The sequence below is a fragment of the Anoplopoma fimbria genome, chromosome 20 (genome assembly GCF_027596085.1).
Source record: "Anoplopoma fimbria isolate UVic2021 breed Golden Eagle Sablefish chromosome 20, Afim_UVic_2022, whole genome shotgun sequence".
Taxonomy (NCBI): domain Eukaryota; kingdom Metazoa; phylum Chordata; class Actinopteri; order Perciformes; family Anoplopomatidae; genus Anoplopoma; species Anoplopoma fimbria.
Window position 1 is genome coordinate 9,165,630 of NC_072468.1, and position 25,615 is coordinate 9,191,244.

At 43.8% G+C, this 25,615-nt stretch overlaps 1 protein-coding gene across 6 annotated transcripts; it reads right to left on the reverse strand.

The window, feature by feature from the left end:
* Window positions 1–1,342: 1,342 nt before the first annotated feature.
* On the reverse strand, window positions 1,343–25,297 carry klhl32 (kelch-like family member 32). Of its 6 annotated transcripts, XM_054621453.1 has the most exons (10): window positions 25,275–25,297; window positions 22,796–22,976; window positions 17,791–17,898; window positions 13,821–13,919; window positions 10,127–10,342; window positions 6,930–7,656; window positions 6,718–6,776; window positions 3,593–3,785; window positions 1,778–1,872; window positions 1,343–1,504 (listed from the first exon to the last, which is right to left on the reverse strand). In XM_054621453.1, the coding sequence occupies exons 1-10, from the start codon at window positions 25,295–25,297 to the stop codon at window positions 1,343–1,345; spliced, it is 1,863 nt and encodes a 620-aa protein (XP_054477428.1). The 6 variants fall into 6 exon arrangements, with proteins under 6 accessions (XP_054477428.1, XP_054477429.1, XP_054477431.1 ...); XM_054621454.1 differs by lacking the exon at window positions 17,791–17,898; XM_054621456.1 differs by lacking the exon at window positions 10,127–10,342.
* Between the last annotated feature and the right edge of the window lie 318 nt (window positions 25,298–25,615).

A 25,615-nucleotide genomic window follows, 5' to 3' on the forward strand; every position in this document is an offset into this window, starting at 1 on the left:
CCAAGTCACAGCAATCTCTCGCGATCCGGCTTTAGTTTGCACCTAATCACGTGAAGTCTCACTCCTGTCTCCCACAATCACCGAGTCCCATTTTCTGTCATTGCTACTCATTTTCCAGCCTCATCAAACTGCAGCGCATGCATCCCTTCATCGGAGCGGCATCGTTTTGCCCCGCGTTCCTTTTTTATCAGAGGTGGTGTGAGACACCAGAGAAAGGCAGTAGAAGTGATGCTTTGAATTAGTGTTCAGTCATTTGCTGGAATATTTCACATTCCCATCATAGCTAAAAACATCCCTTTATAAAATACATTCTAGATAAACTTATGTGGCTTCTTTATTCTGAAAATGTGCCATATATTCTTTCAGACACATGTTTTAGACAGAAGAGGGAAGTGCAGGGGGGGTGTTTTCTTTCTTTTGGTTAAAGTAGATTTTGTTTTGAAAAATCAGCACAATGGTGTGTTATCATAACATCATATAGACACTTTTTTGGGGGAGATATTCTCTGAATGATGAACATAAACAGTCTTGGGTCCTGAGCAGTGTCGCACTCATTTACACAGGTCGATCACACACACACACACACACACACACACACACACACACACACACACACAGTAGTGAATCACCGCTGATGCAGAAAATTAGTCATTTTTTAGCTTATTTGAATGTTAAAAAATAACAGCTGTTAATGCACTGAATAGCGTCAGGCTCTTGCCACTTTCAACACAACCTGTCATTTCAAAATGCATGCGGGTCAATGAGAAAACAGTCCTCTATATGTTGTTTTCAGGCCACCAAAGTGATTATAGAGGTTTGATGGAATTGTTCTACAGTGATTTTAGCTTAAAAAAAGGCTCCCGAAACCCCTATAACGGGTTACAAAGAGTACAGTTTCTTTTAACTCCTATGGACAATTGAGCAATTCAGTAATGTCCGCCTCCCACAAGTCACTTGTAGGTAATGCGATTGGCATTTTATTCCTGTCCTCTTAGGGAATTATAATCCCTCAGGAGTTGTTTTTTTTTCATAGCTTGCTTCACTGGACGTCATGAATGGTGTCTCAGTCTTTGGGGAAATACAACAGATATGCTGTATTATCGTGGCAGCTGCTTGTTTTTTTTTTTTTTAGATTCCTTAGAAGCTTGCAGAATTACACGGCTCTTGTATCTCAGGAAAGTATTGTTATTACATATGAGGTCTCGCAGAAATCCCTGTACACTCCTGTACGACATGGCAGGTTCCTGTATGATCAATATGAGCAGGTACGTTTGTGTCAGCCACGTTTGCAAATACTGAGTGTTCGTGTTTTTTTCCAATGTTTTTTTTGTTCATCTGGGGTTTAAACGGCACCTATCCTGTGATGGGGCACTTGTAGAGTCTGTAGGTTCGGGCAGGTGAAGTAGGGAGCCGGGAGGAAACAAGTGGCTATCCCGTTGGAGGCGAATGGCAGTGTTGGCCCATAGAAGACCTCCTCCTTCCCCTCTGTGCTCAGATCCAGCACCTGGAAACAGGACATTCATTTAATTTTATACTTTAACATTTATTATTTTACTAGCTTGTGTGTGTGCTCAACTAGTAATATATCTGCTGTTGCTTGAAGGCAGCCTTAAAACAAATATTTTCAAGCAAGCTATTTAATGGCTATTTCTTCGTTCGTGCACTTCTGTTTCACTTGATTATACAAAAAGCATGTTATTGATAGAGTGATATGAATTCAGGTATTCTATGTGTTGCGCGGCTTAGAAAAATAAATAAAAAAATCCCCATCTCTCACCTGTATGCATGCCAGAGGCTCGTTGGTCCAAATGGAGTATCCTCCGACCACATAGATCCTGTCATCGTGGACGGCCACTCCGGACTCATTTTGACCTGGAGAGGACAAAGAGCCGACACAATGCTTCACTGTGCCAAGCAGAGGGCGTTCTGACAGTATGACTCCTGTGTCCTCCTCCTCCTCCCCCCCCTCACCCCGGGGAGGCAGAGACGGAGGGAGATAAATGGGGAAAGATGGGGCAAGGGCGGGAGTGTATGGAGATTGAGCTCCTGTTCTCCTTCCCCGTGACTTTGTCTTGAACTTATATCACAGGAGGAGAGAACAAAAGAGGAAAGTCATCCGGGAGTAGAGAAGGAGGTTGGAATAGTAAAGTCACCTGAACTTTAAACCCTCTGAGCCTTCATTCAAGACATGAATTGACACAATATGACCACATCCCATAGCATATGCTTGATAGATTGTGCCTCTAGTGCCTCTAGGTCCAGGCTGATGGAGGTGGTACTCCATCAGCCTGGAGGCTATAGATGCAGCATGCCCACGGGTCCAAAGTAGGGATATATGTGTATTCACTGTATAGCAGCATCCTACCACCTACTCACAACCAGTAGGGAGGCATTATGGGTTATGTTTTCATCTAATGAGAGGGGGAGAAAGCAAAGAGCTTTTCTCAACCTAGGTTTCTAAGTGCCACATACACGTACTTAGTATTTGCTCTGTAGCATTAAATATTGATGACTAGGTAAGCTACATTCAAAGATAAAGTTTTTTTAAAAATGGATGTATTTAGACTTTAACAACTGAAAATATCAGCTCACCTACTTTATCAAACTATGTGTGTGGTTTTATCAGACAACCCAGCAACATTCTCACTTTTTCTTTTGTGAAATAACAAAAACGGTTTCAACTTTGGAAAAGAAATGTGCTTTTATGTAGGACCCCATCGTTCATAGAAGCTGACTAAGAAAGAATGTTTTCAGGGCCTTTAACAGAAAAGTTGACCGGGACTATATTAGCTCCGTTTTTCTTTTCACCAGCTCCTGATGGGAATATCTGGCCCTCCAGCTGCTTTACACTGTTAAAATGTCTAAGAGTTAGACTTTGAATTTCCTCAATCAGCTGCATGCCAAAAACAACAGACAACCTGGAAGAAGCTGTAAAGCTCCTTAAAGCTGAGGGTAACTGCAGAGTCAGGTCATAATCACTTCATACAATCTCTCTCACATACAAGTCGTCGCTTGATCTATTGTTCCTGTAAAAAATATTGCTTATAGGCTCTTTAAAATATGTCTAGTAAAATGAAAAAGGTAGGTTCCAAGACTGATGATGTGGAAAGAGTTGCATGTTGCAGTTCTCCCAGTTATCATCCCTAAATTGCAGTGACATAATAAGTGTTTGTTAGAATTCCAAGAACTGCAACACCCACAATTTACATAATGTGACAGTTAACATAACTGCATGTGCTGACGAGAATCTGCCATTTTTGTTGCGTCCCGTCTTCCCGGACAGAGCTCTCTTTTAGGCCTAAGTGTGCATTTTTTATTTGTCAAATCCTGTGTGTGAACTGGTTTTCCAGCAGCTTGTGCAGTGCCTCAATTAGATGGGACAGGACCTTCTTCTCTGTTGCTTCCCCAGTATATGTCACAAGGAGCCTTACCTAGATGGCTATTTTTGCAGCCTTTTTAAGCATGATGTCCACCTATGTTTGTGTCTACATTACATTGGAAGGAAAGAACACTTGCAGACCAGAAGGTTGATTGATTGGTACATTTGGAAGTGAACGCGTGGTCACATGTGTGGTGTCCTCGCTTTGCCCACCCGTGAGGAGGCTGAAGGAGCATCTCGTCCACTGGTCCAGGTCCATGTTGTAGGAGTCGATGTGGCGGACCAGGATTCGGTCGTTGTTGTAGTCCAGGTCATTGCCGCCCAGCACGTAGAGCTGCCTCCTCACCGCCACCATGACGTGGTAAACCCGCCTCTGCAACATGGGACTGTGGGCCAGCCACTGGTCCTGAGGAGAGTGGTGAAGAGTGGATTAAAGGGGGGACAGCAGATGGAGGGGAAGAAAGGAAGGAAGAAAACGATTCGATGCAGGTGAGATGTGAAATGAGGGTGGAGGGGAGGGGGAGAGAAACGGAGAGGGTGGGAAGGGAAGGAGGATGAATAGGAAGATTAATATTTAAGCATATCCATGCATGGGTAATTGATGTATGCTCAGCGCTGGATAAATAACGTGACACTGGAGCTCTGGTTTGTACTAATGACTTCCCTCCCTATTTCTAATCATATGTTTCAGCCACTCCATTTTACACCGAGGATCCCTGCTCATTTCACTAAGTGTGTCGAAGCTTATTTTGTGTGTATGTGTATGTGTGTGTTTGATTGAGGCAGAGAATGAGTGTGTGTATGTGTGTGTGTGTGTGTGTCTGCTGGGAGCTGACGGGTGGCCATCTGTTGAGGGTAGAGTGGGTGGGGGGTTGCTGTTGCTCTGGCAGGTGAATGTAGATTCATGGTGAATACAAATGAGACTCTCTCCGTCTCTCTCTTTCACTCGCCTCTTCGTTCGCTCGCTTCTCCACGACCACGACGTGCACACAAAAAAAAGCACGGACCCATATGGATGTGCACCTTACGCATTATACACACCGCATACCTCCGCAGTATATACGGCCTCACCAGGATGCAGCCCTCTTTAACAGCTGGCTCATATACATAACACAAACAGAAGCCGCAGCTATATTCCAACACAAATAGCTGGGAGTATTGCAAATACAGAAATTATATTTAATTGTCACCCACTGCAACAAAATAAATAGGATTGTTTCACTTTGAATTTAGGGTAAAAGGTTGTCACGTTGTGGAGGTATATTGGGGGGGGTTGTATTTACATTTACACATTGCAGTACCAGTTTTACAAATCACAAATACAGTAGTTGACTGTGGGTTGTATTCTAAAATAAGCTGCAGAGTTTCATGTTTTTTGTAAAGTTTTTCATATTTTCCAAGATGCCATTGGTTTCCATTAGTTTCCATATGGTGTGAAAATCAATTAGCAGACTCTTGACACCTGCCTGTTGTGTAATCCATCACAGCCATCAAAGTTTCTGCATTTCTTTTCTGAAAAGTTCCATTATTATCGCATTGATGCTGTTTAACTGTAGTTGTTGTTTTCTTTTTTTTTCTTTTCAAAAGTAGTAATTTGTTTATATAGCCAAAAATCCTAAATTTGTCTTAGACTGATTTACAACCTCAACTTCATAGGATACACTCCATCCTTAAACCCTTTTTTCAGGGAAGGAAAAACTCTCAGAAAAACATTCATCAGTGGAGACAGGAGAGATGATGATCAGAGGAGGGATAGTTCTCCCAGTACGGGCCGATGCATGTACGGTGAACAGTTTTATGTACACAGGCGACAGAAAAATCTGTGAATTGCAATATCTTTACAGTATTAAGTAAATAGAGTAGATTGCTCACATATAATTTGTAACACGATGGGTTACATAACTCGAGAGGAAGCGAGTCTGACAACTGACTGTACAGAACCAAATTAGAGTGGGAGTAACTGGCACAAATTCACCTTCTTTCAAGGAGAATGGAGAAGGGAAAGCAGTCTTAATGTTTTTTTAATATAACAACACTTCTAGTATTGAGAACACCAGACCAACACGTTTGTGCTAGACCCTGATGACTGGTAGCACTGTTGCCGTTTTTTCTGAGCTGCTACAAACGTCTGTGGAATGTACGAAGAAACAATGAGAGTGCAGTGCCCTCCAACTACTGATTTTAGACCCTGATGATGACGATGAGCCGAAACACTTTTGGTCTGACAATAAAGTTGTTCTTAATACTAAGTGATACAAGTGTTGCTCGAATTTGACCTATGAAACTTAATGGTTAGGTTATAAGATATGTTTAAACCTTTATTTACTGATTTACTTGGACACTTGGTGGCAGCGAAACAAGCTGTAAACCAGGCCCCAACATCTGGGTCTGAAAAAGCGAAGCCAATGCAGAAGTGCCTTAAAGTTGCATTCTATCTACTGGCCAGCAGGGGGCAACTCCTCTGGTTGCAAAAAGAAGTCTGATTGTATAGAAGTCTATGAGAAAATGACTCTACTTCTCTCTTGATTTATTACCTCAGTAATCAATGTAAACACGAGTTTATGGTCTCAATCGCTAGTTTCATGTCTTCTTCAATACAGCATAATGTTCATTTATAACATATATAGTAGAATAGACCAAAAAGCAAGGTTTGCTTAAGGGCGGGGCAAGCTTGTGATTGATTGGTTGCTACAACGCTGGCCAGTCTGGGTGCTTTCCGTGTTTTTGTCTTAGAACTTTAACCTTTTTACGGTGTGTTTTCAGTTTATGAAAGGTAATTGTAACATTTCGGTCACGAAAAATACTTTTGGGTGTACTTAGCCCCCCCCCTTCCATGTCACATCTGGTAGCAAAAAGCCAAGATGGCACTGCCCAAATACAAAGATGGCGACACCCAAAATGTTGAAATCAAGCCTTCAAAACGGCAAACCACAAGCCAATGGGTGACGTCATGGTGACTACGTCAGCTTCTTATATACAGTCTCTGCTGATGAGCAAAGACTGTATATAAGTCTTGATGAGAGCAGTTAGACTGAACCAAAACAGTAAAGTTGGAGGTCGACAAGGAACTGAAAAATGCTAAAAGACTGCGTAGAACTGTACAGTTAAATCTCTGGGGGTCAGTCACAATGAGCTACACCTTTCACCTTTACATAATCATTTCATCCATTGTTAATATGGAACTATTCATTCGAGCAGCTTTACAAACATGAAACTCTACAGCATGCTTTGGAATATGGTCAGCAGTTACACAATATAATACACTTTACAAGTATAAGTATGATAAAAACACACTGTATGGTTTAATAAAGTGTGAGATCGCATCACTTCACAGTTACCTGTTCCGGGTCGTAGACCATCAGTCGGTTCTGGTACTGAGCTGTGTTTGTCACGCCACCTGTAACACAAAGGAACAAAACCTTAAAAGATGTAGGTGCATAAAGCAGCGTATTTCTGAACTACATGTTAAATGTGTGTCTCAAGGTTAATATAATGCATATTTGAGAGTGTGTGAGTATCTTGAGTCCGTCTTCCTCTATCGCTCCTATACCTGAGACCCAGAGCAGGCTGTCGGCCACACAGCCGGCGTGGCAGGACAGCGAGCGGTCGAAGGGTTGGACAAACATCCATTTGTTCCTCTTGGGGCAGTAGCGCTCCACAGAGGGCAGCACCTGCCTCAGCTCGTTCCTGCCCCCCACTGCGTACAGGTACTGGCCCAGCACACCCAGGACAAAGTGTTCTCTGCAGGCCTTCATGGGGGCGATCTCAGTCCAGCAGTCTCCCCTGGAGTCGTACCGACATGCAGTCCTCACGGCACACGTCCTCCCCGTGGCGTGCTCCACCTCCCCGCCCACAACAAACAGGAAGTTCCCCATCACGGCCACACAGTGGTGGCTGCGCCCGGTTGGCATGGGCGCCAGCTCGCTCCAGTTGGACCCGCCCGCGACCCGCACATGCTCCTGCGTGGCCGGGTTGAAGTACCGCAGCTCCCTGACCCTGCTCACCTCCCGCTTCCGCCCGCCAGCTATGTAAAGGGTGAGGGACTGGAATCGAGGCCTGGTGCGGGCCGACTGGCGGAGGGGCTGGGCGAAGGTGGCGTGGTGGTAGTCCAGGGCCTCCTCCACGAGGGCGGCGGCAGTCGGGCTGGACTGGACCAGAGAGTGGCTACGGGCCAGGTGGTGCAGCGTGGGGACATCCATCAGGCCATAGCGGACGTGTTGGAGCAGATCGTCAGCGTACTGGTGGCGGCAGTCGTGTTCCAGCCACAGAACGACCAGCTACAGGCAGAGGGAGGAGAGAAGAACTGAGTGAGTTATGGACTCCATCAACACCTTCACAAAAACACTCAAATGGGTCATATGGAGTTAAAATTCAGTATCCACTCATTATGAGTCAATTATAAATGTTTGCATAGCAGAAATATTTTTTTGAAGAAAATTGGAAATCGCTAATAGAATCTTTAATGTACAGTTTGATGGATAAATGAAAATTATTGTTTCAATTTGGGCTTAATGGTTTAATTGGCTTAAATTGGGGTACACCATCTGTAAATCTTGGTGCTCTGCCTCTTTTGGTTGTAATTGATAAAACAAGTTGAACTGAATCAATTTACTTTTTTCTAAGTGAGGGGAGGGTCAGGAGATAACTGCCGTCTTTAAAATTTGAAACATAGGGTTCAGCCTCCACAATACCCAAAGACTTTGTATTTTAGTCACTTAAAAAATGGGGGGGTTGGAAGAAGGAAGTAGTTAGGAACAGAGAGAAAATGGGGAAGGAACAGAGGGTGCAAGAGGAAAGTACAGTAGGAGTAAGAAACAGTCAGTATGAAAAGAACGAAAGAACAGAGGAAGGAAATGATGAAAACAGAAGAGAGAGAAATAAGCGTAGGCTGCTAATCAGTTATTTTTCTAGACACCTAGGCTATTATGGCAAGACTGAGGCATGCCCGATCCACATCCATACTTGCCAGCCACACACACACACACACACACACACACACACACACACACACACACACATACAAATATTTATTAATCAGCAGCATTCAATATACAGACTGTAAATATCCACAGGCACCTTCTTTTGTTTAATGCAGGCGAACCGGGTTGCAGAGGATTTAATTGAACTTGAGAGCGGAGGAAGGTTATTTAGTTGCGACGAGATGTGAATGTGGGCGAGATGACTGGAGATCACTGATGCCATTATGGGGAAAACAAAGCGCTTTTTAAACTAGCTATGGAGAGCTTGGTATAGCAGAACAATGACAGGTTTCTGGGGCAGTGGATAGTGGCAACATATGGTTTTCAGACCAGGATGACCACGGACAGAATCAGACAAAATTCACAGTATCACACCAGAAATCAAAACACAGCATTTGCTGTAGATGTATAGAAAAAATACTGAGAGTGTCTGAACAGTTTTCTCCTTATTTCCCCATTATTACACTCAAAAGGTGTGAATAGTCAAGAAACATGCAAGTCAGGATTCTCTTTTTATGCTATCTGTGCCACTCTCCTGTCTCTACCTCCCTTTCTCCATCGCTCACCCCGCCTCTCCTCCTCCCCCTTGCTCTGAAGTGACAGTATGTGTGTTTCTGAGTGAGTGCGCGTGTGTGTGTGTGTGTGCGTGTGCGTGTGTGTGCGTGTGTGTGTGTGTGTGTGCAGTACGGCAGCTGACTGTGAAGGTCACGCTGCATCACGCAACTTCCTCAGGGCACAGAATAAATCAACTCCTTCTCCCTCCTTCCCCTACGCACAGAGAGAGAAAGTGAGAGAGGGAGAGAGTCAGACCACAAAAGACGGGGGGAGAGAGAGTGAGGGTAAGAGATAGAGAGGTAAGGGGAGGGGGGGAGCTACAGAAAGGCAGAGCAAAGGATGGCAAGAAAGGGGAGAGAGGGTGGAAGAAGAAAAATGTGATTTCCAGAGCGTGAGAGTCTCTAAGAAAACTCTGAGTGACGGTGATTGACTGCCAAGCTATAGCAGTCCGGTACTGGCGTGCACACACCCGCCCCCTCCTCCCCCCACCCCTTTCGGACGACGGCCCCCGCTTGCCGTTCGCTTCCGTCTGATGCCCAAATTAACCTTCTGGGCAAAGTGAAGGAGGCCCAAAGCAGCCTAATCAGAGGCTGATTATGGCGGTGGCGGCTGGCTAAAGGGTCAGGGTAATTGTGCCATCAGAGGCCTGATTGTTTTCAATCAGACGGGCGGCCGAGTGACAGCTGGGGGATTGGGGCCCTGATGGAGCCGCGGTGGGCCTAATCAGAGAAGAGAAGGGGAGACAGACAGAGGGAGAGAGAGAGAGAAAGAGAGAGAGAGCGGAGCAGGGGGGGGGGGGCGGAAAGGGGGAGGCTGATTGGTGCAAATGAACAGTCAAAACAGTAAGCCTTGACGCCGAACTCCATGACACGCACACGCACGCTCACATGGATGCGTGGACTGACACGCGTCTCAGATGTTTCCGTCACACGCGCACGCAGTCAAAAACTTCCTATGGCATGTCCTCATTAATACAAACAAACAACGTTGGTGTTTAATTTGTTGTTTATTAGTCCGTGTGCATTGTGTCATGCATTTATATCTGCATCTGCAGAATAGTTTGGTGCCACGATGCAATTTGTTGACACTTACAAGCTGAGATGATCATTCGCTACACTTTAACGCCTTGACACTGCATCCCCAGCCTCTACTTGCATGGAAAACCCATAACCACACACACACACACACACACACACGCACACTCTTCCAGTACCTTCCATATCTCCTCCTCGCTCAGCGAGGTGAGGCGGTCGCTCTTCAGCACCTCCCTGAGGAGGCGGTAGGGCAGCTGCAGGGCCTCGTCCTGCCTGCTCTGGCTCAGCTCAGACAGATGCTCCACCAGGAAGCCCACCACGGCCTCCTCCAGGGCGGGGAGGTGGAACAGGTCGGCCACCCGGTACAGCTCCAGGTAGTTCACGCTACTCAGCTCCTGCAGGGTGAATCCATAAACACACGAGTGAACGCACATATACAACCAGACAGCAAAAGATGACTTTACCTAGAAATTATATTATTTAGTTTGAAGGTATATTTAGTCAACTTATGTAAGCTTTAATTTCTTTTGTTTTTTATTATAGCCATGATTTTAAAAGAATACCTCACATTTACCAAATATAGGTATCTTCTCCTCCACCCACACAAAAGAGTTGGACATACACACTAATTTCTGAAAGATATGTAAATATGTAAGCCACACATAAGCAGTATGTATTCATTAAATGCGGGTTGAGTTCCATTTCATTGTAAAATTACAACATTACAGATGCCAAATGTGGAGACAGTTGGGCAGAAAGAAAGGAGAAGAAAGGAGGTAAATAAAATAAACTGAGGCCCGTCTGGTGGAATAAGACTGCCATCTTCTGGCTGCCCTTCAGCACACACAGTACAGTACCAACATGGATCAGCTAGTGCTCAACCTGTGATCATATAATACCTTCATGGATCAACCTCTCAGGGTTTTTAGATATTTTGCAATGAAATTAATTTCACTACTATTTTACTTAAAAAGTATTTAAGTAAGTGTATTTTGTTTTGGAAAATCTCTGCAACATTATTTTAAACAAATAAGATTAAAGTTCTTCATAAAATATTAGAATGATGATTATACAAATAATAACAGCAACCACAACACATATGAGTCAAAATGTGTCATTAGAGTCACTTTAAATCAAGGACTTAGAGCGCTACACACAGCAAGTGTAGTATTGATCAGCTATTCAATATTCAATTCACTGAGGTCTGCACATCAAGGTGGATGATCGTGACTGGCTGATACATCTGATTTTCAATCAACTGGTGCAGCGTGAATTGGGAAATCAATGTTATTGGTCCGCCCTTACCGCCCACTATGCACGCTAACCACATACCAAGTAAAGCGGTCAGCTGACATGTGTTGTGCAAACACGGATGTGAGCGGATGAACAAACAGAAAAAAAACAATCGATGACAAAATTCTGGAGTTTGCTGACTTTTTTATAGAGAGGTGCATTCTGGTCACTGCAAACCAATAGAGATGAAACCTTTGCAACCACCAGATGGCACATTTGAGCTAAATTGACTTGGATGGAATAATACAGTATAAAAACAATAGAGTCTGATGACAGGGATTCAAGATGCACAAGATGAAATGTAATTATTACTGTGTGTAATTAAATACAACCACTGCAAAATGCATTGAAGCTCTAGGGAACAACTGTTCATCAAATACCTCAGAGTGTCTCTGCTCTGCAACAAACTCAACCCGGTTTATGTGCAGCAGCTTTTGGCTGCGTACCCAGAGGGACCTAGGCTGACTTTGCCTCTGTTCCAACAGAGCCATCTCGGCCTCTGGGATGAAACGCATTAAACAAGCAGCGGGGTGGCCTAGTTCTTATGAGGGGGAGATCTGGACTCGGGCACCTTAGCTGACAAGCATCCTCGAGCAGCACACTGAATCTGACCTGTGACCTCCCAGTGGGGGAGGATTCACACTAGACTATTATTTACAGAAGAGATTTGACATTGTTGAATTTTAATAAATACAAGAGTTTATTTTTGTGCACACAGATTACTTCTGACATCAAACTTTTCAGTGATGTTCACGTGAAGAAATAATTCAACATAGATGTTAGCCCCTGTTTCCAGTCTTTGTGGTAAGCTAAGCTAAGCTGACCGACTCCTGTTTAATGTTCAGCAAACAAACATGAGAGCAGTATTGATCCTCTCATCTGTCTCTCACTTAGTTTGATGTTACTGTTGCAGTTATCAGCACAAGCTCCATTTGTTTCTTCTGTGTTTTTTTTATACAGAAATTTTACATACTGCTATATAGGTTACAAGTTCATTGTTTGTGTCCAGGATTGTTTCAAAAAGAAATCTGTACTCTTTGGCCTTTAAACACCTAATTCGGATTTCAGTCATTGCCTTATATTTTCAAAAAACACACAGTACAAGGACGGACGTTGTAATGTTGGTGCAGATGGCAGCTTGACGCTCTCTTCCTGTATAGTAGTCTTTGGGTACATCCCAAGTCTCTTAAATTGCCTCCTCGATTCCCTCACTTGCGTCCTTTCCTTGCGTCTTAGTCCCGCCCACCAGGGATGCATGGAGAGACGCAAGGAAACCAGGCGAGGAGAGAGGAAACGAGGAAATGTGTTTTAAGAGACATGAGACGTCCTTTCCTCTGAAGCGTCACGTGAAGCGACGTCTGTTTCTGATGACGGCGGCCGCTGATCACAGCTGATCAGCTGTCAGTCGGCTTTAACAGCTGGAGAGACTTTTGATTTTATGTCTGCACACATGATCACTGTACTAATATTAATAATGACACAACGAAATCATCACTGTACTAATATTAATAAGCGCAGGACCGATTTCTACCGGCGAAATGCGTTTGTCTTATTTATGAATTATTAACGTCTGTATGTTTTGAAATTGGGATTGTGATGTCATTATTAAATAATCCAGAATATGATTATGTTTCCTCCTAAACACTTGAATTAATTGATTAGGCTCAATGTTTCGGGGTAAATTGGAATTACATAACTCATCAACCCGACACTCAGGAATTATCAGCCTCATATGAATAAATGGAAATGAAGATAAATGATGTAAAAAGTGTTTCTACTGACAGACAGACAGACAGACTCTCCAACTCTTTAACTCTCTCTCTCTCTCTCTCTCTCTGACTTTTCAATCTGTTTAATCTGTGATCTGTCATCACTCTGGTATTAAACTCCAGTGATGATGATCTATATCAGATCAGAACGATCGGCTGCAGCGTCCAATCAGATAACAGATGAACGATGAGGGGGCGTGTCGGCCCTCACAACACTTCCTGGAAGGAAGCTCTCGTGCATCCTTTCTCATGGCTCCTCGGTTATCCCTCCTCGCTCCTCGATCCTCGCTCCTCGGTGCTGAAATAAGAGCTTTGGGACAGCCGTCAATATGGCGGCACAAAACGACTCCCGGTTCAAGCGAGGAGCGAGGAGCGAGGAAACGACAAATAAGAGACTTGGGATGTACCCCTTGACTCCATGACTGGTGGGAAGATAAAGAGGTCATGACAGGATATATATTCACCGTAATCCCTATGTATGGGGAATTTAACACCATAATCTGTACATCCTGGTCCATGCTGCTCTGTTGTTGGTATAAAGAGGAATAATCGTTGGTTTATATTGCAGTTGAGGATTGGATGCTGATACTTATACAGTAAATGTGTGGAATAAGGTATAAATAGAAAAGCTATTCAACTTCAAGTTAAGTGGCCTGTTTCTTTGTATTCCCTGCAGATATAGGACGAAATCACCCGACTGCTCCTGAGTGGAACTCCATGATATTACAGGAGTGTAGTGTGTGTGTGTGTGTGTGTGTGTGTGTTACAGGCGTGTGTGTGTGTGTGTGTGTGTGTGTGTGTGTGTGTGTACCTGGATGAGGTAGTGGGAGCAGAGACTGAGGAGCTCCAGCAGCTGAAGGTGGCTGCCTGCAGACAGGACGTCCTGGATGACCGCTGGCTCCAGCAGGATCTGTCCAGAGATAAAACAAGATATAACAAGGTCATTCACTGCAGCTGAGTTGCAGTTCATTATCAGGCTCATTTATTTAAAGCATTTAATAAGATAATAATAATAACTTCATGGAAATAGTTGAGATGGTTGAGAGCCTTTGTTTGTCTCTCAACAATTTCTAGAGTCGAATGAGATGACGTCCGTTAGTCCACCACTTTGGTCCAGACTGAAATATCTCAAAATCTATTGGATGGATATACATGAGATTTTGTACAGTGATCATGGTCTCCAGGGGATCCAGTATTCTGACATTGGCAATCCTTTGACTTTTCCTTTAGCACCACTAGAAAGTTGAAATTAGTTTTTTTTTTGTGAAATGTCTCAGCAGCTATGGATGGACTGCAATTAAGTATCAGGAAACAAAAAGTCATTTTTCCTGTTGGGCCCCTTGCTGCCAGTGTTTTATGTGACTCTGATTTCTGGTTATTAATCGACAACTTTTTTTATCTAATTTCCATCGTTTTGCAAGCAAAAACACCAAATGTTATCTGGTTCAAGGTTCTCAAATGAGGGAGGTTGTTGCTTTTCTTTTTCATAGATTACAGTAAAATAATATCTTTAAATATACTTATATCAAATACCTTAAATTCAGGTATTTGGGTTTGGAGAAATTATAATGGACAATTCTTTTCTAAATTCGTACATTTAAAGTACATTGACACCTTATTTGTGCCAACTAATTTGTGTTTGGTATGGGCCAGTCATTGAGCAGTTAGCATATGTGTAACACAGCCCAATATGTATAAACAAAAAGTATATTGGGCTATGTTAAAATATTTCAATAAGTTTTGAAAAACAGCTGTGAAAAACAAAGTGGCAATATGTATATGTTAATGTTTTAAATCCTATGACTTAAACCAGGCAGTGTCCTAAACGTGTTTTGTCATTATTCATATTCCCTTTTCTTTTTTTTTTATCAATGAGAATTCTGTCCGTACGCCAGGTTATTTAAAATGTTTTAAATGGTGCAATAGAGACAGGGCGCATGAGAGTGACATATTGGGCCGTCCAAACAAGAATTGCTCCACCGATGGGCTTGATTCACCGTGATCGTCCTCCAAAGCAGAGCAACATATTCCGGCAATTATTTCGGCACTGGTTCTGCCAAAATGCTTCCCGTTGAGCTGACAGAACAGCAGCTGAAATGATCTGCTGAAAGCTTCCTTCTGTTTCCTCCATATTACCCACCCATATGCAACATAGAGCTCTGTCATACAGCCAACTCACAGTGCTATGGAGCACATTGTGTACTCGATGGAGGCTAATCTGCCCTTTTTCTTCTTAAAGTCTATTCCCAGCACACAAACAGAGCCACATGGAGTTAAATGTTCTCTAAATCATTGGAATAATAGCCCAATCAGACTTAGCATTCCATCTCACACGGCGGATTCACCTACTCCAAATAAAATGCACTTTAGTTTTAAAGGGCAGGGACGAACCTTTGATAATCCATTCGGCAGCGCTGCCCTACATAGCCACAGAGCCGTGACTGCATCAGCAGTGAAAGTGTGAAAAAATGACTTCATCATTTGTCTCCCTCGCCTCTCATTTTACTGTTGACACAGCAGTGGGCTGGATTTTTCTATTCAGCATTCACGGGTATCATTTTTTGCTCAGGTCTCCTTGTTTTAGAGAACACGAGAAGGCAGCTCCTGTTTTTAATCTCGACAGAACCAATCTGGTTCGAAAATGTGCCGCTTTCTTCTCCGTGCATGTTTGTCCACGTATTACAACTGATGGAAAAAGTATTTGTGCTGAATCACAGACATTATTTTCCCACTTAAGCATTCACGCAAACAGATCATTTAAAATCATCAAGCAATTTGTTTATATGTTCCCTCTTTTTTTATTTCCTCTCTGCAATTAGCTGCATCTGCACATTTATAACGCCGGGGTAAACATGCAATCAAGAGCGACAAACGCCCAATTCTTTTTTCTTTTTTTTTCTTCTTTGACTCAATCAGTGTCCTGGCAGGCAGCAGCACCAAAATAATGTAACTGTAATAACCATAAGCCAACAGCACTGCTCTCCTCCACTCCAGGGGCCCACTCCAGTCAGAGCGCTTCAACCTCACACAGCACAAGTCAGTTTTATAACAGCGTGGCTGCTTCAGTGTGGGAGCTCTTGTGTAAACCGAACGTTTATTGTGCTTGTTACTTGCGAGCTTTCACCTTGAGGAGAAGGCAGAAATGAAAAGGAGGTAGAGTATAGATGTCTTTTACAACAAAAATCTGACCCATTGTAGGCTCACATCACTCTTTTTTTTTAACTCAGAAGAATTAAAAATGTACTGTCTGGAAAGAAAATGTCATGTTTGTGGGTGATAACACTGCATTTGTGGAATTGGCTGAGATGTCCTCTGTCATCTTTGCATGCAGAGACATGTCATTGAAGTTGCTAGCTTGACTCCCGGGCTGAGAGCATCACCCTGACTCGCCCCTGTCGGCCTATGACATGTGGCAGAAGGATTTTTAGTAGGTCATTATTCACGGTGTGGGAGATAAGCATATTGCCCTCATCTCATCTGCTATCATCTCCACTGGGCGGACAGAGGCTCAGAGCCAACCAAAGCAGGCCTGCTGTTGACCTACTTACACGGCCTAACCGGCTCCCTCTTTGCTCATTTCCACTATGGAAATAAAATTAGGAGTAATTACAAAGTTCCCAACCTCTCGGGTCCAACTGCATAAGCCGCTAGGCCGCTTATTGGACCGAGCATCTCCGGCAACTGAAAAAAAAAGGTTATTAGAAATGATCGCAATTGATTCTCTGTTGATGGGGCCAGAAGGCGAGGACAAGTGACCTCACTCACACGACCGTCTCTAGCCTCTTTAGCATGGAAATGTAATACTGTGCTCTTTACTTCATCCTCCTTGAACTTAATTGTGTTTCTTGTTTAGATCCCAGAATAACATTCCGCAGTGTGACCACAGAGGGCAGAGGGGTGACAGCACCTGCACACTGCTGGATAACGCCGTATCCAAAGGCACGCCGCCTCAGACGCCCCTGCTGCTGAGATTAAAGTGGTAATCTGCAGATGCCCTGTTTTGATTTATTTCAGTGACATATTTGGCAATGTTGAAAAGTAAATACCGCAATGTGTAACTATTAATAATTCTACTACAGCATTCTAAAACTGTATTCAAAAGCACTCATACTAGTTGAGTATTTCCATTTTGTCTTTGCTACTTTAGACATACAGTCAACTGCTTTTTAGATGGAAATACAACATTCTACTCTTGTAATAAACTCATTGTATTAAACGCATTTTTATTGCTTCCACGCAATTCTCAACATGGCGCTGGCTGAGCCGGCGGTTAGCAGCTAACAGTGCACGAATAGCGCGAACAGTGCAAACAATGGCAACAGCGCTGAGTGTTTATATTGTCACGTCGCTTCCCATGACGACGGTACGCGTAAGGACGTTATCAGCTGTAACTGTCGTATGCTGTGCAGAGGGCCGGAAATTAGCTAGCCAGTGGGGCACAACAGGGAGACTCACGTGCACTAAAATAGCTTGTCTATGTTAACAAAGCAGAGAGAAGATGGGATTAGGACACACAGGGAGGGAGATCTAGCGGTACTACTTTCTCTCCCCAGGTAGACATTACTCCGATATAACTTCACATTGTAAATACTTGTACTTTTCTACTATAATAGTGCTCTGAATCCTGTATATAGAACCCTGAAAGACAAAGAGTTTTATGTGCAAAACATTCTGCTTATAAAGTAGGATGCATTGTTGTTGAAAAAATATGTATATATCACAATAAAACCCTGTGAAAGTGGCTAGTCTGCTCAACTGTGGTGTCTGTTGCTCATGCTCACCTGCCCAGTGTAGGCAAAGTCCAAAGCGTGCTTCAGTCCGACGCCGGTCACTCCTTGCAGAGTCACCTCGTCCGCCTCACTCTCCACCATGCACAAGCTGAACATAGCCTGATGACACACAAACATGGGGGTCAGATGAGGTAACACCCCCACAGAGATATTTTATCTGACCTTTCCTGTCTTTGGTATAAAGAAGAAAAAAACTCGGCCGGGGGACACTGCATTAAAAAAACAACCAATAATCACATTAATGGTCAAATTAAATCCAACTTTGCTCTTCCAGTCCTTCCGCGTTGTCTGTGTAGGCTGATCGTATTATATCTGTGAGTTGTTACAGCATTAACAAACCGGGAAATCGGATCTGTATGTGTGCGTGCTGATAAAAACAGCATCGCAGTCAATCTTACCTGCCAGACGGAACATCCTAGAGACCTCTTCTGTATTGATTAGCCTGCCTTGGCCCCGGAGGTAAGCAGAAATAAATAGCACAATCAGTACTTTCTGTTCTACAGGCCCTCTATCTTTCTCTTCCACTGTCACGCACACACACACGTGCACACCACACGCTGAAATCAAAGCAGCGGACACAGCGTCTGCAGTCTGGCCCTGCTGTTCTGAGTCCAGCTCGCTGCTTGTTAATCAAAGCTATTGACTGGTGTCACCCTACGAGGGGATGACAGAGCCATGGATCAGCAGAGCGCACACTCAGAGTGACAGGAGGGTGATGGGTCTAATGTGGCCACGATGAAGATGGACTCTACCTGTCTTGTCAAGGTTACGAAGCTTTTAGGGTTCATATTCTTTTCCTCTGGTTCATTATGGAAGAAGTAAAAAGGCACCATAAATTGCTTTTGCAAAGTAAATCCAGTTGGTGTAGACAATTTCTTTCTCCACAGTTCCCTCATCTCAGGATAGTGATCTAGCTAACTTGCGATTTCACATATCTTTTTAATCACAGTGGCAGTTTGTAGCACAGTCACTCCGCACTATCTCTACTCAGAGACTGGTGTATAACAACGTTAGACGCTCCGCAGGCCCTCGGGCTGGCCAGACAGCCAGCGAAGCAGCTATTTCCATCCCCGAAAAATGACATGCATTGCTCCCAAAACTCATCGGATTCCCCCTGATTCATAGCACCCATGAACTTTAACCAGGCACCGACGCCCGCCCCCCCCCCCACCCACGAATGACCCCTGTGTATTGTGGGACAGGGTGGACTTCAGGCCACGCTGAGCTTTAACCAAGGCCCGCACATCTCTCCATGGAGCTCGGCCTTGTTGATTCACCGCTGTGCTAATTAAAATTCCAATGGTCCAACGAGCACAGGAGGGCCTGAGGCTAAACCTGGGGTGTGTGTGTGTGTGTGTGTGTGTGTGTGTGTGTGTGTGTGTGTGTGTGTGTGTGTGTGTGTGTGTGTGTGTGTGTGTGTGTGTGTGTGTGTGTGTGTGTGTGTGTGTGTGTGTGTGTGTGTGTGTGTGTGTGTGTGTGTGTGTGTGTGTGTAATGGTGGTTAAGCTGTGCTCAGTATGTGCATGAGTGTTAAACATGTAGAAAGCAAAAAGTAAATAGAGAAACTGTTTATGCATGTTACTCCCTGTGTCGGTGTGTTAGCCTTGAGGCTGAGAGGGAGCACCCTGAGAGTCTTCTTAGAGCTGGGGGCCTCCAGCACGAATGCTCCGGACCCAGTTGGAGGAGCCGAGGGAGAGGTGGTGATGATACATCACATTGAGGAACATTGGGCCACAGAGACCCCCACATGATGCGGCCCTTTTCATGATGCTGCAGTGGGGGGGCCTGACCTGACCTGACAGCAGGATTTATACTAGTCTGCTTGTTGGTGCGATGAGAGCACCTGCGACTCCCTCATGCACCCTGTGAAATATAACAACACTCTGCAAGGTTGTTTGGTTTTATGTCTGCAGCTTTATTTACAGGTAGGTGGGTGTAGGAAATCGTGATATCTCGCATGGACTGCTGTTTTTGAAGACCACTGCAGACATCAAGGGCTTCTGACTGAAGCTGCTCCTGGTATTTTGTGCCAATGTTCTCTTTCTTAAGACCTGGCCCTGATCATAACAAGAAGAACGACAGAGCTTACAAGGGTTCAGGGTGTGTTACAGAATTTGGAAAAGTAGAATTACTTGTGGTACCACATGCGGAGAGTGTCACACAGATACTACTAGTTGTACACATAATATTCTGATATATCTGTGTGTGGGCAGATCATTATGTAGCAGAACATCAAGTTCCCCGTTCTCTTAAAATGGCCCATCGGGCTGAAATGATCCTGTCAGTTCTCATCTCAGCTAACTTGGCTCTCAGTGTTAATCATATGAATGCAATTATAAGACATTTGTGTTTCAGCACTGCTTGAGTTTCCACAGATCCCACACTTCCATTATCCTTATACAACTGGTTATTAAGAGTGGATTACATTAGGCACAATCAGTGCGTTCAGTCATTGTAAAGTAATTTAGCAGCCTGGTGAACTTAATGTTTGCCAGCCACAACATCTCATTCAAATATTCTACTTTTTAAAAATGAAACTCTCTTATGAAGTATATTTCATGATATGGCCAATTTTCACTGAAGGGTTTTAATCTGAGTATATTCACTTCTCTACTTACACTTATTTGTTACTCACTTATGACGCAAGTACATTTAACATTCAAATGACAAATACCCCACATAATGTCACAGTTAAAGGGCATGTTTCTGGTTCCATTGGTCTGGTTGCTACTTCCCTTAATTGTATCAACATTTTTCATTGTGCCTTTAAGAGACGGAGGGAGTTGTATATGAATACGCGTTCAAGTACGGGGTTTGCCCTAAAAAGTCTTGGTCATGACCGAGCTAACTTGCTATGGCAACAGCTCCAGATAAATTTCGAGCTGGCCCTCGAGAAAATGTAACAGCCAGGTTTGTGTCATATCATCAACAATGAAAGTAAGCTAACTGAAGAATCCATGTACGGAAAATAGAGCACAGTCTTTCCATTAGCAACAAATGTATTCTTGACTTACATCGCTGCTGGTGTTTTTCTAGCGCACTAGTGTTTCTGAAATACTGCAAATATCTAGAAGGCAGATCCTCAAAATTAAAATTTGCAATGGATCACTGAATGTTGTGCTCAACATCTATCCATTCACGGACAGATTACCTTCAGGTGAGTCCAATACAAAACTCTGTACACCCTCACGGATCAATTTAAAGCATCGCATTTTCAAATCAAGCGACATTAGAAGGCACAGAGGACTGATCCACCACAAGAACATATGGCAGAAATACTGCACAGTCCATCTTAATACAGCCCTGTCTTCATAAAGAGGTTAAAGCAATAACAGTTCTGTGTAGCACAGGTTGGACATACAACGTTCGAGACAATAATAGCTTTATAATAATAGTTCTGTCCTGCCTGCAGGGCTTGTAGAAAATATTTCTCTGTGTGACAAAAAAAGCAAGGAGAGATTCAGTGTGTGTGTGTGTGTGTGTGTGTGTGTGTGTGTGTGTGTGTGTGTGTGTGTGTGTGTGTGTGTGTGTGTGTGTGTGTGTGTGTGTGTGTGTGTGTGTGTGTGTGTGTGTGTGTGTGTGTGTGTGTGTTCTCTCTGAGGGTGCTGTGTGACGCTGGTGGGACTGACTTGGCCAAATCTCCTGAGCCATCCAGACGTCTTAGTAATGTGACAGCTTTGGAAGAGGCAGGTGACACATTCAGGACAAGTCTCAGGTAAACAACTCACGCTTGGTCAGGTATTTCATTACAATCCTTCATGTCCGCCGGACTAGATAATGTGTTATAATCACAGCTGTGTGTGTGTGTGTGTGTGTGTGTGTGTGTGTGTGTGTGTGTGTGTGTGTGTGTGTGTGTGTGTGTGTGTGTGTGCGTGTGTGTGTGTGTGTGTGTGTGTGTGTGTGTCTGAGTGAGAAAAAGAAGGAGACCCAAAGAGGGAGAGAGAAAACACAGTCGCCATTTACGACACAAGGCACCTTCATCTTCCCAGTAAATGAGCTGAATGAAACCCCAGCGGTGGAGTCAGATGACAAACTGATGATAATGTTGTTAGGCCCCTACAGAGGAACAGGGGAGCAGAGTGAATTTCCCTGCTTACTGTGGCAGGCTGATCCAATAATCCAAGAGTGCTGGAACAACAGCGTCGCATGGCTCAGCTGGGACATGAAAGAGCGGCATTTGAAGGGGGAAAAAAGGAGAACAAAGGAAAGACAAAAGCGAAGAGGACGAAGATAAAGGAAGGAGAGGAGTGCGACTCGCCCACCCTCAACTCTCTGCAGAGAGAAGTAAAAATAACCTACACAGACACACAGGAGGAATAATCCCTGGGCAACTTGGACATGTTTAATCTGCCGCTCATTTTCAAGAGGGATTATTTTCTACTTCCTGATCTGCTCGTTGTCCCTGAATCAAATCTCATCGGTGCACTTTTCCTGTGCGGCCCATCTCAGGAAATCTCCTGTCTGGCTGTCTGACAGCGTGAGTGTACCTACTGCTACATCTGCAGCTTAGCTCCAATGATCAGACTGAAGCCAAACACTAGGGATGCATCCAGGTGGGATGGTGAAGGATGATCTGCTGGAGCATTTTTAATCTCGACTGATTATGTTTTAACATCTGTACATGCACATTTTACCATTTTCAAGATCTCAAATTTAGTTTTTAAAATTGAGTTTCCCCTAGACTTGTTTTTCTTGGCAGCATGGCAGAGCGCCTGAAACAGCATTCAGACCACCTAAGGACCCTTTAGCCCTCCAATACTCCGTGCTATTGGAGGTAAGACAGGTTTTGTGGCAGTTTTTAACAATCTACCAACCAATCACAACACGTTATTGTCACCTCTATCTCATCAGTCTGCGGCCCTTTAAATCAGTCAAACCATTGCACATACAAAACCAAGGAGGCACTTTTATTATGAAGACGGATAATCAAACAAACAAACGCTCTTTATCAAACATTGATACATTTTCAGAGTACATCATTATGGTCCAGAACTCACCCTGAAGTAATCGCTGCATGCTGCCAGGACGGCTTTGTGGGCGTGGAACTTCTGCTCTCCGGCCATCAGGGTGACGTCACACAGCAAGCCGTCCTTCCTCTGCTGATTTAGGGCAGCAAGGACTGAGTCCTGGTGGGACTTTGACTGACAGAGCCTCTGTCCTGTCAGCATCTCCCTACTGCTACACACACACACACACACACACACACACACACACACACACACACACACACACACACACACACACACACACACACACACACACACACACACACACACACACACATTTAAGATATGTTGTTAAATTGGAGTTGGACGTGTGGATGAGATAAAGCTCTGGTTCTATTAATCGTAGTGATAATAATAACGATATATTACAATTACTATCACTACTTCTAATATATCAATCCTGATGTTGTTATGACTAGTGCTACTACAACTACTAGCTAAAGTGGCTGCTTAAATTAAAACAAATTGATTAACTTTGTTAATAACACTCTAGCAGTGTATTTGGACATGAAGTTTTCAAGAATTCTTTTACATTTTTTGACAGCTTGACTGCTTTGATTGTACAGCAGGAAGTTAGTACATATTGCGGGATGGAGAATGTCGGTTGGTCCACCAATTGGATTCAGACTGAAATACCTCAACAATTATTGGATGAATTGCCATGAAATACATCTAATTTGTGCTAATAAGTAAATGTTAGCATGCTAAAATGCTAATCTAAGATGGTGAACATTGCATGTCTACTAAAAGCCACCATTAGCATTGCCATGTTGAGCGTGTTGCCACGCTGGCGTTAGCATTTAGCTAAGTAGGCTACGGCATAGCAGAGCTGGTAGCTCTCTAGACTCTTACTCTTTTCAAGATATCAGCCTTATAGTCCTCAGTTCATTGCAACTCTTGTATTTTAAGGACAGAGCAGTGTCTTTTGAAAATGACAGCCTTAAATGAAAAACTGAGTCTTATCTACTTAGATACATTTATTACATGTTCATGTTAATGTTAACATCCCACTAGCAGCCTGTCATAGTTGTACATAGTGCTAGCATCACGTGGGTACAACAGTAGGTGGGAGAAGTACAATGCAAATATATTTTTTTATTTCTATGCACAAGGTGTAACTACAATGACTCATATTTGAAATTGCACCAAGAATGCAATTGAATTAATGCACTGTAGACAAGGGAAACTTTACTATTCTCAAAAAATTATTTACTTATGTATGACATTTCCATTTTGCCCCAGCACTTAAAAAGAACACTTTCTGCCAATTAGTATGTCTCACAGTTCTCAAGTCAGAGTCTTTATGTTGGTAGCGATAAGTACACTGACTACAAAACTGACTGACTGTGTGGATCCATGAAGCAGCAAATATACCCTGTTTTCCAACCAATCCTCAGTCCCTCTCAGCTAACACCCATCCCTCAGCAGCACAGCACGGTGTCCACCCAAATCCATCTCTGTCCCCTTACAGATGCAGCCGCCACTCTAAATGCTGCTGTCTGCCAGGAGGCCTGCTCTGTCACCTTCATGGTGATGGCGTGTAAGACAGAGGAAATAAATGGGTGCGTGTGTGGGTGGGTGGGTGTGTTTGTGTGCGCGCTATGGGCCAGAGGTAGGATGAATGATGAGTCAGGCTGTTTGTTTGCTGGTTGGACACTGCTGGAGGGAAGGGCCCAGGGAGAAAAGGACAAAATTGCAGTGTTGGATGAGAAGGAAGGGAAATTACAGGATTAAGCAACACAGAGAAGCTGTATGGGGATTTGATGAGGGATGTAATCCTTGACGATATTGAATATAAAGATGAAAATATTGTTTTATAATTTTCATCAGTTTGAAGCTGTATGCTATGATGTACCTTTCTTATTAAAAAAAATGAAGAACAGGTCAAAAGTCAAAATTGAAGCAGCATTTGCCAAGAAAGTTTTCCCATAATGCAACCAATGGCCTCTTTTTTCTAGATATTAGAATATTTGTGGTTTCCAAGCTCTCAACAACATCCTCGTAAATTCTCACTGCAGTTTATTTTGAGTCAACCCCACGTGCGCCTTTCTCCTGCTGTAAATACTCACATGTGCTCCATATCCACAGCTGAAAATAATCCTCCATTAATACAAAATTCTGTGTGAGTAAAGATGATGCCCAGCATTTTTTGAAGATTTAGGTCAGTAGAAGGTACGATGAGTAGGAATGAATGGGCATGAGTCCTTGTCTAACCTTCATTACATCCAAACAAAAAGTTTGTTGACAACAGGGAGCCAGTGGAGCATGCACACTGGGAACACCTTCATTGAACAAGATATTGATGTTACATGGATATTCCTCAGGTTGTAGCCTAAAGTACAGTGCTTTCTGTCCCATAAGCATGCATCTCTTTGTTTACATGTGCTGCCGTTTCTCAATGCATGTGCACTGGCTGACTAACATTTCTGTTTGTCCCATAAGCCTTGTATGGACAAACCGGGCCACTTACCTGAGGCTGGGTTCAGAAGGCATGTCGCCGGACAACCAAAGAGGAGATGGTGGTGGTGGAGGTGGAGGAGGAGGAGGAGAGGTGCTATTTGGCTCCTGGGGACTGCAGTCTCCTCTCTGGGAACATACATCAGCCTGATAGGACAGAACAGCACGTCAGCTTTACTCAGTCCATCCGTGCAACCCGGCCGCACTGTGACAGCCTCCTGTGCGACGTGTGAAGGGGATGCAACCGCCCGTCATGCCTAATGCTGACTTGTCCCTTCTCTCCGCTGCACTGGCCGTGACTTTGACAATTCTCAAAGCTGTTCCTCTGAGGCCTTTTCATGTACAGCACCGCGG

Excerpts from the sequence above, each read along its gene's own strand:
- klhl32 (XM_054621453.1), bottom strand. The coding sequence starts at position 25,297 with ATGCCTTCTGAACCCAGCCTCAG. Across the intron at positions 22,977-25,274 it reads CCTTCTGAACCCAGCCTCAG|CAGTAGGGAGATGCTGACAG; the intron begins GTAAGTGGCCCG and ends GTGTGTGTGTAG. Across the intron at positions 1,873-3,592 it reads CTCCTTCAGCCTCCTCACGG|GTCAAAATGAGTCCGGAGTG; the intron begins GTGGGCAAAGCG and ends TGTCCTCTCCAG.